Source organism: Echinops telfairi, unplaced genomic scaffold (genome assembly GCF_000313985.2).
Source record: "Echinops telfairi isolate 266 unplaced genomic scaffold, ASM31398v2 ScPeMD7_10;HRSCAF=50, whole genome shotgun sequence".
Classification (NCBI taxonomy): Eukaryota; Metazoa; Chordata; class Mammalia; order Afrosoricida; family Tenrecidae; genus Echinops; species Echinops telfairi.
Window position 1 is genome coordinate 10,693,487 of NW_022103907.1, and position 20,234 is coordinate 10,713,720.

The 20,234-nt window shown below is 41.9% G+C and overlaps 2 protein-coding genes across 2 annotated transcripts in view; one reads left to right on the plus strand and one right to left on the minus strand.

Annotated features, from left to right (window-relative positions):
- Positions 1–20,234, plus strand: part of CEBPZOS (CEBPZ opposite strand) — a 42,613-nt gene that overhangs the window by 6,664 nt on the left and 15,715 nt on the right. The gene's annotated exons all lie outside the window — the stretch shown is intronic.
- Positions 1,453–18,960, minus strand: SULT6B1 (sulfotransferase family 6B member 1). The gene is made up of 7 exons (XM_004711167.2): positions 18,762–18,960; positions 17,775–17,887; positions 12,600–12,689; positions 8,929–9,055; positions 4,296–4,390; positions 2,516–2,672; positions 1,453–1,738 (listed from the first exon to the last, which is right to left on the minus strand). Exons 1-7 carry the CDS (start codon positions 18,958–18,960, stop codon positions 1,608–1,610), a joined length of 912 nt encoding a protein of 303 aa, XP_004711224.1. The 3' UTR covers positions 1,453–1,607.

A 20,234-nucleotide genomic window follows, 5' to 3' on the forward strand; every position in this document is an offset into this window, starting at 1 on the left:
CTGTCATATTTCAAGTTCACTACATACGTGGCTGATATGGAGCCTCGGTCTTATTCCCTTCGTCTATTTGTCTTCTCCTGCATCAGTCAAATGGACGGAGACATCAGCAACTCCAAGTCTCTTTGGTAGCAGCAAACCTCCCAAATGGCAGCACTGATTCTTTGTTCTTCTAATTCTTTCAAGTCAGCACCTAATCCTGTCTCTCAGTTTTCCCTGGTCTATTTTCTATTTGGCTTTGGTCTGTGAAGAATCTGCTTATCTAGTTGGGCCTATTCATTTAGAGGATTAAAAAAAAATTTTTTTTTAATTTTTGAAATTTTAAGGAGAGGGTTTTTTTTAGGTTATCTAAGCCACCATTCTACCTGTGATGGTTAGGTTTGTTTATTGTGCCAACTAGGTTTCTGTAGGAACATGTGACGGAGTTTAATCAGGTCGCAGCTAGATTGGAGGGCAATGGAGATAAATGCTTTCGGAGGCCAGCCTCCATCTCTTTGTGTCCCTGGTGATCAGCCCAGCATGCCATTGCTTGAGCTAGTCCCTTGCCTCAACCATGTGCTGCACTATCTGTGGGCCAAGCCAACCTGTGCTTCTGCTAGAGTTTGAGATTTAATGGGGCCTGCCTTGATAAGCGCTAGTGCTACTGACTGTTGCTGCCCCACCTTGCCTTCTGCTGCGTGTGGGACGACTCTGCTTCTCTTGCCTGAGGGCAGATTCTCCTGTTTGCTTCCTTGACCTTGGACCAGCAGCCAGCATGAGTTGATGGACTTTCAGTATATTAACTGTTCCACAAAGGTGAGTTGAACTGAGCCCTCTGTATTGTTGTGTGGACTAATTAGTTGTTATATTCCTTCTCACTATCTAGCATATATTGATATATATATCTAGCTCATCATATATATATATATAGATCATAAGTGTCCTGGTATTGTTTCTCTAGAGGACCCTACCTAATGATCTCTTCATGAGGGCACATATCAAGGACACCCATGTCATAAAAATGAATTGTTCTTACTTGGCTAGAATTCAGTGTGAGCCCAAAACTCATTGGAAAATGAATTATGATATAACTAGGTTAAACATCTAAGACCTTATCACTTGTTCTCCCCTTCGACCCATTTTACAGTTTCTAGTTTTTCATATTTTCTGTCTTCTTTTCAACTGGGGCTTTTCTCTATTTTATTTTGTTATTGTTGTTGGCTCTTTTTACTCTTGCTTTGTGGTTTTGTATGTTTTTCAGTATATGAAACCCTGGATGGATGAAACTATAGAGACAGTAACTGGATTAGTGGTTCCCTAATTAATTAATTAGTGGGTATACAGGGGAAGTTCGGGCGAAATAGAGAAGTACAAGAAATAAGACCGTATTCCATAATTGTGGAAATGATTACACAACTCTTCTGGATACTATTGAACTATTGAATTACATATTTGGATTATGTCCCAATAAAAATGTTTATTTAAAAAATCAGATTTTATCATCTGATAAGTGTTGCTAAGATGAAATGTTATTTATTCAATTATCATTACTTAATAATGTTACTGAGTAGTTCATCATTCTGATTAGTTTGAAGGATAAGAAAATCCTGGGCCTCCAGCTGTGCCCAGACTCAGGCCTGACAATACGATTCATACTTCAGCCGGGTTCCTAGGGAGGTGCCTGCCAAGCACTCTTTGAATTTTTCATCCATTTCCTGGTTCTGAGCTTCATTGAACAGATTTTTCCAATCACCAACTTCTCCTGTAACATGCAGACACAGACAAAAAGTAGACCCAGACAGTTATTAGAATATTTCTTCTTGATTTGAAAAATTAAGCATACTACCCTCTTTGTTGTAAATGGAAAACCGAGGAAAAGTTCTTTTAATAGGAACATGTCATATCCCTGATAAGCGATAGCTGATGTCATTGTTGTGATACCGCCATACCTTTATGCCTTTATTATATACATAAACTACAGAAGATTGGCGATTGCTAAGCTACATTATCCTAAGTCTCTGTAAGAATGTAAAATGCCTTACTAAATTAGAAAACTCACCTGTGTCCGAGACAACTAGTTGTCTATCTAACAGTCATTTCCTTCTTTGACCCCTATTAACACATTTCTAATATTAACTGCGGAGTGACCTGGCAAATGTTTAAAAACAAAAAACAGAATCACATTTCCCAGCTATCACTGCACCAAGAGGATGAGGCTTTCAGCACAACTTGAAAGGGGCTCATCCAGGATTCTGCTCTTTGCCTGTTCCCCTTTCCCTACCTAGATTTTGAAAGTCACGGTGGAGCTCCAGCGGCTACCTCATCGCATCAGGTGACAAGTAGAAAGATAGATGTAATCTCAAAATATACTGAGCTGTCTCAGTGGAGCTGTCTGTCTCAGCTCTGAACTTCAGACTTCTCTTTAGAGTTCAGGAAAATAAACTCCTGTCTAGTTTAAGCCAGTATTATTTGGATTGTCTAGTACATGCCGACAAATTCATTCCCTGACTCAACATCCCAGAAACTAATTCAATGTTACCTTTGCGGAACAGGAAGGGGCCAACAGCGCCATGTGTCTCCTGGGACTTTGCTCGGATTGCTTGGAAGGTGGTCTGGGCTGAGATAGTTTCAACCTGCTCCCCCGTTACAGAGAAGCCAAGGAACGCAGCGATTTGTTTTATTCCAGAGGCCAAATTCTGGAAACAAAATGTCAAAGGATAAACTTCTTGCTTTGGGACTTTGTGGGAACAGAAGAGTTATTCCCCAGGTTGTCCCCCCATAATATGTGCAAACCCTAAGGTGCTGCTTGCAAACACATGGTCCCTGACTGTACACTTGGAGGTCAACTGCTGAAAGGTTATCTGCCTGAAGGTTATCAGGCATCTAGAGCAATCAGACCCTACTGTCTGTACCACTCTAAGTAGAGCCCTCTCTCTTCCTATAAGGGTGATTCCCCTGAAGGAGAGCCCAAAGACACCTAAGGTCAAGCCAACTCAGGGATGACCATGGTTAGGCTGCCATCCTGATTCTAGAGCCTGCCCATCTTGTTACATGTCCACATGTATGCCTATTACACAACCCCTTCCTGTTAAACATGTGGTTACCTGTAATTAAGGGGGCTTGCATGTCCCTAGTCGGAAATATATCCTCTCTCTCTGCACGGACCTGGCTTCTGAGTTCATGGTGGCCCCAGAGGTGAGCACTGGTATGCTTTATCTTGTCTGATGTCTCTTTAATTTTACCCCTCAATTACACAGCGACCCCCTTGGACCTGTTCAATTGTGGAGGCTGGTGCTCTGAGCAAAGATAGGCTTGTTACACAATGTTTGTGTAACAAAAACAAAGCAGTGAGTCTAACTTCCGGAAAAATTTGTCTGTTTTCTCTCTCTTTTAGATTTCCTTTTGAAGTATCAGTATTTGGGGGATCTCTTTAAGATACTCTGTATTAATTTTAATTTCTAGTTTCAATAGGATCCGCCTATCTTGCCGCATGTACACCCCCAATCCCTCCTCCTTCCATAGTGCATATGTCCCTAGATCACCCCCTCCCATCACTGTAATACCTGTAGCACAACCCTTTCCTGTGACGTATGTCTTCACCTGTAATGTGGGGGCTTGCACGTCCCCAATGTCCCCAGAGAGTATAAAAGCTTGGGGAGCATTAAAGTTCGCTCTCCCTCCACGTGGATTACCAAGCGGGGCTGAGGTGAGCATGCTACCATGAAATGTGTCTGACTCCATTTATTTCTATATATCTCTTTTATCTCTCATGCTCTCTATACCTTTAATATTTACTTATTATCGCTGTACAATTGCGCCTACCAAACCCGTAGTGATTGTGCTAGGAGCTGGCTTCTTCTGGCAGCCCTGGTGCCACCGGGGTTATGCATTGGGCTGCTAACTGCAAGGTCCACAGTTAGAAACCACCATTCGTTCCAATGGAGAAATCAGTCCCCAAACAGAAAGACAGGGCTCTCTTCTCTTGTAAACAGTCACAGTCTTGGAAACCCACAGTCAGTTAGATACTGTCTTACAGGGTCACTATGAGTCAGCCGCGATTCTATGGCGGCACGTCTTCTGAGTTATCATAAAAGGAAAATAAACCCATGATTGCTAGTAATGAGTTGCTGAACATTATTTAATTCTGGTTAAATAAAAGCACTTATACATTGTTTGATTTTATACATTGACTGAATTACATGTCTGGACTCTTCTTTTTAAAAAAAATTGAACACAATGTTTGATCATATAACCAGACCTTATAACTAAATGTTCTATGTCATAGTCTATAGAAAACTCTTCAATAAAAATAATCTTACCTCTTTCAGGTCTTCATATAATATAACTTTAACATTTGCATCCTCGATATGTTTATTCCAATTTATTGCAAAATCAAAATAGCTTCCCCAAGAAACTAAAAACACAGGGAAGAAAAAAAATACAACTCTTTAAGAAATTTTAAATCAGTGAGAGTAAAAATGATAGATGGGAGAGTTTTGAGGAAAAAAAAAAGACTTTTGGGAAAAAAAAGATAGATGCTTAGTCTATGCTTTACAATACAAATGCATATGATACATACTGGTATATGCTCCAACTAGATATGATTATAAGTCATAACAATCCCGCTCCCAAAGAGCTGACATAAACCTGTCCCATTGCAAATTTCTATCCTTTTAACTTTTCCAAAATATTCCACCATAAATAATAGCAAAATGATGCTATAAAAATTATTCGAAGAAAAAGGATGAGACATTCCTGAATGTTTACAATATAAAATAATTCAGAAATAATGAATGATAATGAAGGTAAGAAAGCTAATAATGCCAGAAAGAAATAATAAGACAGATATTATTTAGTCCAGTATGGGAGCTACATACTCATCTGTAATCTTTACTTCTCTGATAGCCATGTTAAAAAAAGAAAACAGGTGAAAGAACTTTAATATCTCTAAACCAAGATATGAAGGGAACACCGTCCAATCCTGCCCCATCCTCACAATTGTTCTGTTGGAGCCCATCGCTGCAGCCACTGTGTCAGCCTTCCTGTTGCGGTCCTTCCTCTTTTCCGCTCCCCTTCTACTTTTCCAGAGACTGGTCTCTGGTGATAACATGTCCAAAATGTATATGGTAGTTACATAATTTTGTGTCAACTTGAAGTGTAGGGGTGGAGTCTAGACTGTCAATCAGGTCACAGCCTGATGGGGCCCTCTTGTGGGTATGACCCCCTTATAAGGAGGGCCCTGGGCACTTCCCTCTCTCTCTGCCTTCACCTTCCGGCTAGAGAGCCACTCTGAGATGTGCCAGAGCCCTGTGATGAACTGCACAATTGGATCCATGGGACTTTGCACCCACCAGCCTGTGATCTTTCTGCATTCTGTAGCATTGAATGTGACTGCATGACTTTGAAGAGGGACTTATGGACTGGTATTGGAATTATGTTCTTGAGTTGGCCTGGGCTAGAATGTTTTCTTGGTACATAATGGCCTCATATTAAGCTCATTCTTACACATACATGAGTGTGTCACTGGATTTGTTTCTCTAGTCAACCCAGCGGTGGCAGTTACATATTCTCCCCATAACTTGTAAAGTGGTGGAGTCTAGGCTGTCAATCAGGTCGCAGCTTGATGACCTCATTTGGAGGCACCATGGAGATAAATAGCTCACTGGAGGCCAGATAGACTCACACTCTCCACTTCATATTCTTGCTGAGAAGCCACATGGAGATACACTGATGGAGCCAGAGCCCTGGAGCTATAGGAGCCAGGTGGAGATGCACACCAGCGCTGAGACTGGTGTTGGAAATAAGGGCTAATATTGGACTTATGGACTTGATCTGGACTGGGCTGGGATGTTTTCTTAATATACAATTGCTCTTTGGTAAAAAGCTCTCCCTTATACACGTGTGAGTGTCTGGATTTGTTTCTCAGTCAACCCAGACTAACACATTATGGTACCTTGGGAGTGGGGTACTAGAGAAACAAATCATATAGATGGAGAATGGATGCTTATTTGAGCTCTGCCTCATGGTAGTTCTTCTTGAGCTAGGCAGAGATCAGATACGTCCATGCAGTTTACTGGGTTGTTTTCTGGAAAGAATCTGGGAAGTTAAACTTTTTATCATTTTCTGTGGTTGTTGTCTTTGGTTATTCCTGTTTGAAATGACAAAAACGAATGTTGTTAGTGTATATTTTGAGCTCAGGGGTAGAAATCGCCCCTTGAATTTCTCAGGCACTAAGCTGCTTAGTGAAAATGGCTGACAGAAGGTCCCGCTGTGGCTCGAGGCAATGCAGCCAGAGGCCTAAGGCCATATTTTGTATCAATAGACTAGATAAGGATTAAGATAATGTACATGAAGGTTATACTTGACTGCTTTAAGAATTGAGTTTAGGATCTGGCTGTACTTGGTTTATACTGTCTTCCTCTGCTTATTGTTATTGATATAATGATAGATAGAAATGATTATTGGGAAGTATGAAAATAGAGAACTTGTAAGCCCACTTGCCTTCAGTCATTAATTTGAATCTTTAGATGGGCTAGGACATGCCTGCAAAGAAGACTCTGAAAAGTTAAGCCCCACCCAGTGTCTTGAGTTCCCCAGAAATTTGAAGGTGAAAGACTTACCTAGGGGGCTGTTGACAGACTGAAGGAAAAAAAAAAAGGAACTCTGGATTTTTGACTTTTGAACAAGTGGTTTTTGTCAGAAGCTAGAAAAAAATGTGGAGCCATAAAGAAACTCTCCTCTCTAGGACTGAATTGTTAAAGGGATCCTGTGGACAGGCTGAATGCTTGCTAGGTAACCACCTGGATCCACTTGTTGAGTGGAAGTGGGAGAAATGCAGAAATAAAGAGATGGGTTGAGTCTGGCCACTGACACCCATGGACCTGATTCACAGGGAAGAGAGAAGAAGAGAGTGGGTTGACAGGTATGAAGTTCATGACCTAGCACACAGGGGCTAGGGTTGTTTAGAATTTGTGACGGACCCATGGTCTAAAGGTAAGGCAGCCAATGGGGACCCTGGTGGGGCTAAGTGAGGCGGCCCACATTGAGTTGACCAGAACCTGAGCAGATGAAGAGATTTTTGGGACTGTGAACTGGTGCATATTGCTGCTGACTTTATGGATGGCCGGTCCTGTTTTGACTTTGCTTGGGATGCGGACGCACAAGGTTCCAACTGGAAAGAAGATTCTTCACACTGGCCCAACACAGTACATGAGACAAACTCTGGCCATCCTTGCCTCTAAGGAGCATTATGATTAATATAAACAGTTACTGAAGAAACACTGTGCATTCTTCTTTTTCATTTTAAGACTTTGAAAGCTAGTAAGTATTTTACACTTGCAGAGCAGCTCATTTTGGATGTTAAATTCTCATCAGAAATACTAGATGTGTATTTTGATCTCATAAAACTTTAGAGTTGAAGAAAGCTTCACTACCCCACTTGCTCCCAATTTAAATGTTTTATGGATTCCTTTAATTTGAATATTGAATTTTAATTTAAAATGAAAAGAAATAACATTTAAAATGTACTCCTCAATTAGAAGTCACATTTCAAGTACAGAATTGCTATGTATAACCCCAAAGAAACCAAACACATAGAGACCCTTATAGACAGGGAAGAATTGCCCGTCTGGGTTTGTGGCTCCACTGATGGATTTGAACTACTGACCTTGCCAAAGCAGCCAATGTGTAAGGTTATCAGCACTCATGGCTACCCTGTTGCACAATGCAGATCTAAACAGTAATTAGCTTTGCTGCTTGTTAGCTATATAACTTTGAGCAACTTCCTAAATATCTCTTTTCCTTAGATTCCTCATCTGGAAAATGTTATTGTTATGAGAAAAACCTGCCACCTGCATTTGGAACAAATCTGTCTTGGAAGAAGTACAACCAGAACGCTCCTTAGAAGAGCATTTGGACATGTTATCAAGAGGGACCAGTCCCTGGGGAAGGGCAGTGAAAATGTGGAAGACCCCTCAATGAGATGGATTGACACAGTGGCTGCAACCATGGGCTTAAACACAACAATCCTTGTGAGTGTGGCACAGAACAGGGTAGTGTTTTGTTCTGTTGTACGGAGGGGCACTGAGTCAGAGCCCACCCAAGCGCACCTCACAGCAATAACAGTGAGACAGCTGCGCACCCAGCCTGTGCAGTGGGATGATGTGGCATTGCTGGACTAGCCACCTGTCGAGGTGGTCCTGTTCAACAGCTTCTCCTTTAAGGTCACCTTATGCTGCCCTGTACAGACTCAACAGAGCCACTAATAAAAAGAGGTGTTCATTCATTTCTGCCACCGCAACCATCGGGTTAAAGTCAAAACCACTTAAAAGCTGTGGGAACTTTGGAAAGTGTTCTAACTTTTCTGGTTAAGTTCCTCATCGGAACAGTGTGGCTGATGCTGCCTTACCCATCCTTTGTTACGAGTCTTAAACGAAATCGCATGAATACAATCCTTAGTTTACTGCTCAAACCATGATTAGCCACTGAAAAAATCATAGTTATCAACAACCAGAGGTTAAACTTTGACACAGTCTAACAACAAAAGTGTGCTTATTCTCTTTGTAGCAAACACATGTCACAGGTATAAATGCTCAGTGTCATGGTCTTGCCATTTATGCTCTTTGTTCTTCTCATTGTCTCCTCTAAAGACTTAAGAGACATTAATTAGAAATGGTCTTCACTGTAATATGCCTCTTTGTCCCATGTCTGTTCTATGGCCACTCAATACTCATAGTCAACATATGAATGATCTAAGTTATTTCTACAAACAGCGATCTATTTTAATCATTTAGTACATGGAACTAGTGGTGCTACAAAATCCAACTTAAATGTGATGCTTTGGTCCTTGGGTGCTGAATCTTTTTAACCCAAAACCATGTTGGAATTTTCAAAGTTATGTGGTCATCTGTTGATGTAAGAATAATTTCTTACTAGTATTATTATCAGTCATACCTTGTCCTTTCATGAATTGCTTGAAAAATTCATCCCAAGAGCCATAGCTTGGAATATCAGGCACGTCGTTGTGGAAATGGAAAAAAGACACCGCCGTATCTTTGGGGTTTCGAAATAACACAAGTATCTAAGGAGGAAACAAATGTCACTTATTTGGATGTATGTTTTGAGCTTTGAAAAAGTGAAAGGGTGAACAACATCCTTGTGTCTTCTCCTATGAGACACAGTTTTATTTGTATAAGGGGCTCCAAAAAGAACATGCCAATATTGTTTCTCGGCCTTTTGGCTAAGATCAAGTGTAAGAACATGCCATTATCTTTGAATTCCATTTCTTCCCACACAAACTCTTTGGAGCCGTTCATATTCATAGGTAGGGAAAGGATGGCAGTAAGAAATGGGGGAACCGGCGGTGGCAGATGAGGACGTCAGAGGATAGGATGCAGGAAAATAAAATTGATAGTGTAGCAGAGAACTTCTGCTAATGAGTTTAGAAGGTAAAAGGGATGTACAGGAGACTGAACAGAAAGAACGAAAAGAACAAGCTCACCAGAACAGTGCCCTGAACGTGACCTGAGAGGCTAAACCCACAAGATTGAGTGGAAATGGCAAACTACTGCTACGGACAATGGAAATAATTCTTAAATTCTGGTGAGAAAGATTAGAGCACGGACGAGTTTAGTTTGGGGAGTGCAAAGTAGCATGTTTATGGGAGCTGTACACGTGACATGGTCTCTTTGTCCTCTCTGAGGAGGAAGCGTGAAGTAAACATTGTAAAGGGTCCACCCAATCCCCAGAGACCCAGGAGGTGGTAGGACCCCACTGGCTGCTCCAGATGAGGTTAGACTTCCTGACCTTGGATTTGCACTTCATGGAGTGAACAAAAATGGAAGGATATGCTAGTAAGTGCTGCTAATGGCAGCTGAGGTATCGGAGAAAGGGCATAAGGGTCAGAGGGCTAGAAATTCAGAAGCCAGTCATTTCACTTTCATAAAGGAGAAAGTAAAAGATGTGAATTTTGCAAAAATAGAAACATCCTGACTTTCACTTAGGAGGATTTTCTGGAAAGGGCTAAATGGGTGGTTTGAGGCGACATAAAAGAGGAAGCATCGGTCAACAGGTGGCGCTGTGGTTGCTCTAAGAACAAGTCACCGCTGATTAACATCAGGTTGTGAGGGGCATGATGTCTGGAGTAGTAGATTGTTATTTATGATTTCCTGTGCAATTTAAAGACATTTAAAATGACCAGGCACGGATGTGAAAACAATGCTAAGTAATTCATATAAAATTCATGTAATATCCCTGGATATTTTAATGACATTTCCTCCATCCTGGCTTCACTGTAGTGAATGTGTTAGTAAGTGATTCAAGTAAAGATATAAAATGTACAGTTATTAAATTTGTATTGGACACAAAGCTAGGAGGGAAGAATTGGAATTCCAAAACATCGTGAGAGTCACAAGCCAGGAGCTGACAGGATACCTCGGACTGGCGTTACATAGTGGGGGTGGGCATGGGCTGATATTGTGTGTGCAGATCTAAAAATCCTCTCCACTCTCTTTAGAAATAAGTTTATTTGGAATTTATTTTCTATTTTTATTTATATTTGAGATGCTGATTACTGGGGCTTGTAGAAAATTATACTTGTATAAAGATACAAATTTAAACTGTGGGGACCAAGAGGCTGGTGGATGGATGAAATCCGAGTCACAGCTCTGGGTCTCCTTTCTTGTCCCTGTACAAGAGCGTGACACAGGACCAGACAGGCGCTGCTCAGAAGCCTGCCCGCTCTAAGTTTATGAGTTGTCGTAGCCCGGTTGCTAACAGAGTCGTTAAGAGACAAACAGAGTCACCTAGAATTTGTAGTTACCCTTAATTGCATTTAATAGGGGAAATTATGTTCACATGGCCTTTTTACTTACAGAACTTCTCAAATGTGTCAGAACAAGGAAGACCTACTTCACAGAGCTGCCCAAAGCTGGCCTGGTGCGTGAGGAGCTCCCTCATTATTGGAGGCCCTCCGTTATAATTCAGACAGCCAGTTAGTGGAATTCAGGCAGCTAATGGGGCCTAGATAGACAACCAGTAAGGTATTTTCTGGTTCTAGATGCAGACAATTCCGTCACTTCCTAAGGAGCCCTGCTGGTGTGCTCAGTGCTTATGCCGTAGGCTACTAAACGCAAAGCCGGCAGTTTGAAAACTACCAGCTGCTCCTCAGGAGGTTTGCTACTCGGGTAAATATTAACAGCCTCACACACCTCTCAGAGCCGCCTAGGGGGCTGTTCTGCTCAAAGGCAGCCACTAGGGTCAGAATGAGCGCACTTCCCTTGTGGTTAATTCCTGGCTTCCTCCTTCACCATTGCAGGCATGTGAACCGTTTTCACCCACTTGGTCCTTCTTTGCTATTACTGCATTATCTGCACCAATGGCTCCACTACCAAGAGTTGGGTGTTGTTTTTTCCCCCCCTCTCATTTTTATTAGTAGCATTCAAGTCTTTAAAAATTGATTGTGATTTACTGTAATCCATTTCTTCAGCAAGAAAAGAGGCACCAAGACATTTAAAATGGAGAGGAGACCAAACCAAAAAGACAAAAACCAAAGCCGTTGTCATTTAGTTGCTCCAGACACACAGGGACCCGGCAGGATAGAGTAGAACTGCCCCCACCCCCCCCCATGGTTCCGGGGATCAGTCTTTAGGGAAGCGGACTGTCCCTCTTTCCCTCATGGAGGGGGAGCCAAGTGACTCACTCGCTCACTCGCCGTCATGGAACCATAGCGACCCCTGTGAGTTCTGAGACTGTAACTGTTTATGGGAGTAGAAAGCCCCGCCTTTCTCCAGCGGAACTGCCGGTGGTTTCAAACTGCTGACCACGCAGATCACAGCCCAATGCAGAACCACTACACCAGCAGGGTAGTGACAGAAAGCAAAAAGAATTGGGCAAGATTTAGTAATTATAGGAAGTGTATCGGTTAATATACACTGGTACCGATTAATGAAACAAAAGTTTAAAACAAATGATGAAGCCAGCCAAACCACCTATAATTGTGCAAGCATGGCATAAAGTTTGATAGTACCTGCAGAACTCAAAATATAATAGTTTCAGACTTTAGGAAGTTATCTCCAGAAAGAGCCCAAGGAACAATGTTTACTCATTTTAGGAGGTTGGATTCCTTTGTTAAACTCCCTGAAGTATCCTGTGTGTTTCTGGAATGTGCTCGTTACAAAACAGGTTGTAAAGATATTTCACTCCTTGAGTGTTTGATAGATGCATTTGGTTGGAATGAAACTGTAACAAATACTCCTGAAGAGAGAAATAACAGAAACAACAACAAACAATCCAGACCCACGGCCATGGAGTCAATCCCGACTCATGACCACGGGAGGGCTGGGGAGGAGTGGCCCTGTGGGTTTCCAAGACCATAACTCTTCCCGGGAGCAGAAAGCCTCATCTTTCTCCAGAGGAAGATGGAGATGGAGTTTGATGGCTTCAAACTGCTGACCTTGCTGTGGTCAGCAGCCCAGCTCCTAGCCACGATGCCCACCAGGGCTTCTAACAACAACAAAAGAACTACTAAGCCCCATACCCCATTAAAATTCTATCACATCACGCAGAGAGCCAATAGCTAGACAGACAAATTTCAGATTGGAATGCCAGTAGGAACAGACACTCACCTTGACATTATTCTTGAAAATGGACCCAGGTAGCTTGTCATAATGGAGATGAGTTGCCAAAATTCTTGGTGATGGAAACTGTTTCATTCTCTTAAACACACACACACAATAAGGTAGAGGTATATACGGAGATAAACTAGTTGTTGACAAGTCCGCACCTATGTATGGCCCCCTAGGTATACTGGTATACCGTGCTCCAAAGGGTCTTCAACGACTATAAGCTTTGGGAGCACATTGCCAGGCTTTTCTTCTGCTGGTTCAACTGGTGGACTTGAACTCAAAACCTTATGACTGAGAGTCAAGCACATTAGTGATTTCCACCAATCTGGGGCTTCCTTATTTATAGATAAAGTTACAAAAAATAGCTCTTAGTTTTGAATCCGAGTGGAAATTTCAGACTTTACTGTCCCTCCTCCTCCTCCTCTAATTTTTCTTTATTTCTACTTTCCTTAGGCAGATGAGAAATGGAGGGTTGTAAATAAACAAATAGTTAAACTCTCTCTCTTTAATTTCACTGTTGGTTCCTGCTTACCATTCTCCAACCTTGTCATTAAAAAAAAATTGTGCCTTTCCTCATTATCATCCTGAACATATTTTGTCCGAGGAAGCTCATAATTTGCCATTTGCTCTTTTAATTAATTTGAACCTCTTCTCAATCCAAGGACTTTTGCAGAAATACCTGTCTTGCCATAGCTCCTACAAATACATTTTTAGGTTAAAAAAAACAAACATCAAAACAAACAAACAAACAGCAAAAAACTCCATGCAATCCAATGTCCCAATAGAGCCTGAAAGTCCAGGGACTCGCTTAAATGTCTGAAAAATATTTTATGAAATTCCTATTAGTATAAATACTCTGTGATTGATTTTTTTATTATCATTGATTTCTATTGATAATTTAAAAATGAAATTATTGAATCCATTGGGGCCAAAAATCTAGACTTTTCGGACATGTTTACAAGGGCTCAAGAGTCAAGCTTTCAGCCCCAACTTGTGGAGATCACTGCTGGGCCATCTGGCAATGACCTACCTAGTCATGTCAAGGGATAGTAGGATACTTAGACTTTTATAGCTGATTGTTCTGTGAAAACTCAGCGGAAAACCCAACTCAAGCGAAGGGACAAACATAAGACTAAAAAATAAAAATTAAAACATTGAAATCAATACTCTGAGCCCATGTGGCAGTAGTAATCATATCTGATCTACATTGAATTGCATTGTTCTGTTTTTGAAGTGTTTTGACATTCATCCACACAATCCTCTCAAGTCAATGTTGTAACTACCATTTTAGGGATTAGGACACAAGTTTTGGAGGCGTTAAGCGTGCTGTCCAAAACCATGCTTAACGTGGTAATTTTCAGATTAAGTTTGTTCTCTATTTTAAGATTAACAGTATTCTTTCCATTAAACTGCACTGCCACAAATCACACAAGGATATTTGAGAAGCGGTAACATTCCTCAAAGAGATAGAAAAACATTGAATAAGGTAATGGGAGTTGACTGTAACAAAACTTGAACAAAATGTAACATGTGAGAAGAGATGCTATAGCCAACCCACGAACAACACTGGTTTTGATACTAGTTGTCATGCAGTTGTCGTGCTCCCACGGGTGCAGACTGCCACAGCTCCACTGGGTTTTCTAGGCTGGGACCTTTCAGAAGTAGATTGTCAGGCCTGTCTTCTGAGGTGTCTCTGGGAGGTTTCGAACCACCAACCATTTGGTTAGTGGTTGAGTGATGTGCCTTGATAAGGACACATATGCAATCTAGAAGAGATTTCTGTAAAGTGGATAACTACGTGTTAAGTGAATCACATCTTACTGGTTCCCATTTTTAAATGAAAGACTCCACATGGAACAGGCACACTGGTCTGTGTGATCATGAGGTGTCGACAGGAAAAGGTATCAGAAGTTCAAAAACCAAATTGATGTGAAGGGGCATGGACATAGTGGAGACCAGACCCAAAATCCACCTGCAAGATAATTGGGCAGTCCCACACAGAAGGACCACACGGAAGCGATGAAAAATCCAGGGTGTGGTATACCACTGATGAACCACATAACTACCCTCTAGTTCTTTCATATTTCCTCCTCTTCCTATTATGGTTTTCACTTATTTTACCCCATTAATCATGTTAAATTAGTGTATGTTCATTTGTGTATTTAAGATTGTTCAGAACATGAAAGCCAAGTTAGATGACCCTTCAGAAACAGTAACAGGAGTAATGGTTCCCTGTGGGTATGAGAAGGGGGTGGTGTGGGAAGGGAGGAATGGGGAGCTGATAGCATTGATGACTGTATAACCACACTGGGTGGGATCAATCAACAGAATTGTATGTGAATGGATATATTGGATCATGTGTAAGAGACGGAAAAAAACCCCAACCTTTTATAGGGGGAAAAATAAGGGTTCCTGGAGAGGGGAGAGGATTATGGGGAGCTGATGTCAAGGAGTTCAAGAAGAAAGAAAATGTTTTGAAACTGATTGGGGTAGCAAGTGTACAATACTACCGGATGTGATTGAACTATGCATTGTTATGATATCTGTAAGAGCTCCCAATAAAATGATTTGAACTTTTTATATATATAAAAAAAGAAAGACACATTGCAAATGTCTTTGTCCCTGGTATAATGAAATTACCCTTTAAAAGTAACAACTGAAGACAAAAATATTTCTGAAAACCCTGGACATCCATAACCTCAAAACACATTACACTGTATAGACATAAAACATTTTCCCCCCAGAAACCCTGGAGCTAGGATCCTTTCCCTTACTCACTTTGCACTACATAGTAATGTTAGTTTGATGCTTTCAAGAAGCCCTGGTGGCACCTTTGGGTGAGTGTTGGACTGCTAACTGAAAGGTCTGCCTTTAGAATTTATCAGCTGCTTCAAGGGAGAAAGTTGGGGCTGTCTCCTCTGATAAATATCTACAGCCACAAAACCCTATGTAGGGTTGGCAAGGCATCAGTATGAGTCTCAACTCACAACTAGACCAATAGGTAACATCATGATAAACAGAGAAAAGATTACAGGTGTCAAAGATTTCCTCTTGCTTCCACAATCAATGCTCATGGAAGCAACAGTCAAGAAATCAAAGGACACGTTACATTGGGTAAACCCGCCGCACAGGACAGCTTCAAAGTGGTGAAGAGCAAGGATGTTACTTTGAGGACTGAGGTGCACCTTCCCCAAGCCAGGGTATTTTTCAATCGCCTCCTATGCATGTGAAAGTTGGACTTTGAATAAGGATGACTAAAAAAGAATTGATGCTTTTGAATTGTGCTATTCAAATAGCAGCACATTTCATGAATATTGGAAGGATCCTGGACTGGCAAAAGAACAAACCAATCTGTTTTGGAAGAAGTACCACCAGAATGCTTCTTAGAGGCAAGGATGGCAAGACTTTGTTTCATGTACTTTGGACGTGTTATCAGGAGAGAAAAAGATATCACGATTGGTAGAAAAGGATATCGTGTTTGGTGAAGTGGAGGGGCAGCAGCAGAAAAGAGGAGGGCCTTCAACGAGACGGATTGACACCCTGGCTCCAACATAGGCTCTGACATACGGACCATGTTGAGGGTGTGCAGGACCAGGCGTTACGGCTTCTATTGAACATCGGGTCGCTCTGACTCAGAACTGACTTGATGGCACCTAACAACAACAGGATGAGTTAGAATCAACTCAGCAGCAGTGTGAAATCTTGTGTGCTTCGATGCTGTTAGAAGGTCGATGGGACTTTGAGAAATCTTCAGAACCTTTTTGGCTAACTTTGAGAATCCCTTAGTGGGAAAGACAACATTTAATTCCATAGCTGGAGGTAAGAGCTAGCATGCCAGGACCCGGAGATGAAGCAATACATTCCTCCAAACGTATTTGGTGAAGCGGGAAGAACTCCGGACTGGGAAGAGGAAAACCAGGTTTTTCTTGAGGAGAAAAAGAGTCCAAGAATAGTGGTTGCTTAAGCTCGGGACTGAGTGGTGCCCTGTCAAAACTTTGATTTGCAATAAAAACTCTTCTCTATGTCAGTAAGCAACAGAACAGGAAGCTCTCACTCATATTCCAAAGTATTGTTTGGGAATTAAAATCAATGCTGGAGAAGAATGCTGCAAATAATGTAAAATGGGATACACCAGTCCACCGAAGCCTACTTCCATCATAAGATGGAATTGTTGATTACCGCAATAGGTAACACCACACACACACACACACACACACAAGACCAGAGTCACTGCCATCGAGTTGATTCCAACTCATAGAGACCCCATAGAACAGATCATATGGGTTTCAGAAACTATAACTCTTCACAAGAGTAGAAATCCTTGCCTTTCTCCCACTGGTGGTTTTGAACTGCTGACCTTGAGAGTAGCAGCCCAATGCACATTGGGGAGGTGAGAATGACCTATGACTCATTATGTATGATGTTTTTAAAAGGGAAGCTAGGACTGGGCAAATGCCAACATCCTTTAAAATATAATGATAAACACTTTCTTGACAAGAAAAAGTCCGACAATGGCCTCAGTAGGATAAATTAATGGGACTTCCATTGGTCCATTCATTTCTTACCTCTCAACATCTCTCCTTGCCTGCCTGTTAGTCTTTTGAGATTTTTAGCATATAAATGGGTCATCGGATCAGACCTTAAATATTGTTTTAAAAGGGAAAAGGCAGGGGAGGTGGTGGGAGAGAAGAAAAGAAAGCAGGTTCAAATCGTGGCTTTGTGCTTTGAGGGATAGGTAAGGGCCTGACTACTAACTGAAAGGTTGGTGACTCAACCCTTCCCCAGAGGAGCCTCAGAAGGGCTTTGTGACCTGCCTCCCAAACAAGTCAGCCTTGAGACACTGTTGGTCTGGGACAGAATTCTACTCTGCACACAGGTCGGCTCGAGTCAGAATCAACCTGGTGGCAACTCTTTCTGGCTTTGTTTTCACTTGTACTTTGAGCAAGTCATGTACTGCTTGATCTTCTGCAACATGATAATAAACTTATTTTGAGATCAAAGATAATCCCTAAAATGGGCAGGGAGTATGGTGAACACATAACAAATTTGTAGTAATTATTCATTGATTACTAGTTTATTTTTTCTAACTCAAAGTTAAAGAATCCCCCAAATGGAAGCATTCTTTCTATGATACTTTGTATGGCTTTGTACTAATTTGTACGGCTTTGTACTAACCTGATACTTCTCTGGGTCTCCGCATTCAAGAACTGGGAATTCTGGACATTGATACTTGCTTCCGGAAACAGCCATTATTAACTCGCTGACAATATGGAGAAGCCAATTGGAACCTGTGAGAGAAATCAGAAAATTCAAGTGACTCATTAAAGGGTCACGATGGAATGAAAGCATGCGTCTTTAGCATATACGTTATAAGATTAAGCTCTGCAAGCATGACTTGAGGTGTACAAAAGTTTCCTCTGCATTGAAAATAAGCTGGCTCTGGGGTAGCAGGTAGCAGAGGAACGCACAGATTATTGTGGAAACAACATTTACTAACATTCAACTAATGCCCATTTCTCTGATTTCTCTTCAACAAGAGACCGTGCTCCTTTTCTGTCTTTGTTCAAATAGCCACTCCCAGGGAGACAGTTGAGGCTTTCTACTCCCATAGAGTGACAGTCTCTGAAGCCCACCGGGCAGTCCCACCCTGTCCTACAGAATCACTATGAGTCGGCAGCAGTTGGATGGCGATGAATGAAAACCAGATCATTTAGAATCATAGTGCCTTCTCTTCCATTGATGAGAGATCTTTGTAAACTTGCTTCGAGAAACTGAAGGATTAACATTTGATGCTTAAAAAAAAAAATCCTAACATAGAAATTGTCATATCAATTACAGGCACTACCAAGTTTTTATCTTCAGTCAAAACCAGTCTCCATTATGATCGATGCTCAATGGCAACTGGACTTCCCTGCAGCCTGTCTCTGCTTTCTATCCCCATCACCTATGTACTTCTAGAACCCTCCACCCTCCACCCTGCCCTTCTTGACACACACACTTCTCCCTGAAAATACTGGAGCTTTTAAATCTGGCAGCTCTAGCAATGAGCAACTGCTAACTTCCTGCAGACATTAACTGACCTCCTCCTACCTTTGTCTTCTCCCCTCCCCTCCCCTGCTCACTATGCAAACATGCCCTGGTATGAGATGATGTGCTATTTACCACACTTTGGATAAGATGCAAGCACTATGTCATCGCTTCTGGCTTCAAAGGAGTCCAAGGCTTGGAAAGTTTCTGAGGTGCACATGGTGACCGGGTAAGGAATCCCCTGATAGGTGAAAAATAGACGGGAAAGTTCTGTTTCTTTTGATTTTTCCAAAGCTTCATCAATGTACTCAATAAATTTGGAGCTATCGGCCATGCTGACTGCTTGTTTATCAAAGGCTCTGTAGTTGTTCAGGGCGGTCATTGCTTATACAGGAGCGCCTCAGACAGTGGAATGAAGGGCTCCTCCCCTTCACATGGGAACACAATCACAGGATTCTCCTCCACCCCACCCCTTTTGCATATCCTCTTAGGTCAAAGGAGCTGAACAGGTGCAAAAAGGGCTGAGGATTGGTGAATATCAACCCAATCAGTGGTTGATTACATTACCATTTTCAGCAAATCTCCCAAGGGCAAGTAAGAATGCAGTCCCTTCAGATCCACAGATGAGAAGATGTTTACTTGAATCTGGTATAGCATTTCCTCTTAGTGAAAAGCTGATCCCTGTATGAAAGCTTAGCAACCTCCTTGGTTCTGTAAGAAACTCTTCCCCAGGTGATAGCCTTGCACACGTACCCATGTGACAAGGACGCACTGAGGATGGGGGTGACGCAGCGGGGTGGAAAAGAGCTTGGGGACGTGAGTACCTCAAGCTTGTGATTTGTCCTTTACTTGTTGGCTAGAGTTAGAAGTCCAGATCTGAGGTTGAATCTCAACCACATCACTTACTAGCTGTATTGTTCTGATCTAACCTAAGTCTTTGTGAGAGCAGATGTTAGCTGCTCTTCTTCACCTTTTTTAATGATTGAGTTGCTGTGTGGCTCAGAAAAGACACACTTTGTAAAGGGGAGCACACAAGGCAACGGTGTCTCCAGGTCTTGGGGTTCAGTTCCTTTCCAGTCAAGCCCCGTCAGAGGGAGAGACTCGCTCTGTGTGACAGGATCCTTCCCCAGTACCCATGCTCCTTTTCCCTTTGAATAAGCTGGGTTACAAGCCCCTGCCTTCCTTGTCACTTGGTGTGGCCTTGAGTTTTAGGGGACAAAAGAGACCCCAAATGCCAAATATAATTTAGGGCACATTTACTAAGTAGTAAACAGGAAAAGACAAGACAAAGACACATGATCCAGATGAGGGAGACCATTAGCATGAAATCATAACGGATCTAAGGGTTTAGAGAGAAGTTGAGTTTTAAATAGGACATGGGAGGACAAAGGACACTCACATAAGCATAATTGGTGGGAGATGAATACATCATAGTTGCGGGTGGGAATATAGAGTTGGGAATGGGACTATGATTAGAACACGCACAGCATGCTACATGGAAGAGTTTACAAGATTGGTCCAGGGCCTTCTGATCAAGGCAGTCAGGGCATGACTAGGTGACCCCAGTATGGCAACCCCCATCAAGGATACACTTCTTGTAAGGGAGTC

What these genes read in the sequence shown, in the direction of transcription:
- SULT6B1 (XM_004711167.2), bottom strand. Translation starts at nt 18,960, where the DNA reads ATGGCCGATAGCTCCAAATTTATTGAGTACATTGATGAAGCTTTGGAA. An exon ending in TTTTCAAGAATAATGTCAAG is followed by an intron (nt 9,056 to 12,599) that starts GTGAGTGTCTGT and finishes TTTCCTCCTTAG; the next exon opens with ATACTTGTGTTATTTCGAAA. An exon ending in TATATGAAGACCTGAAAGAG is followed by an intron (nt 2,673 to 4,295) that starts GTAAGATTATTT and finishes TTTTGTTTCCAG; the next exon opens with AATTTGGCCTCTGGAATAAA.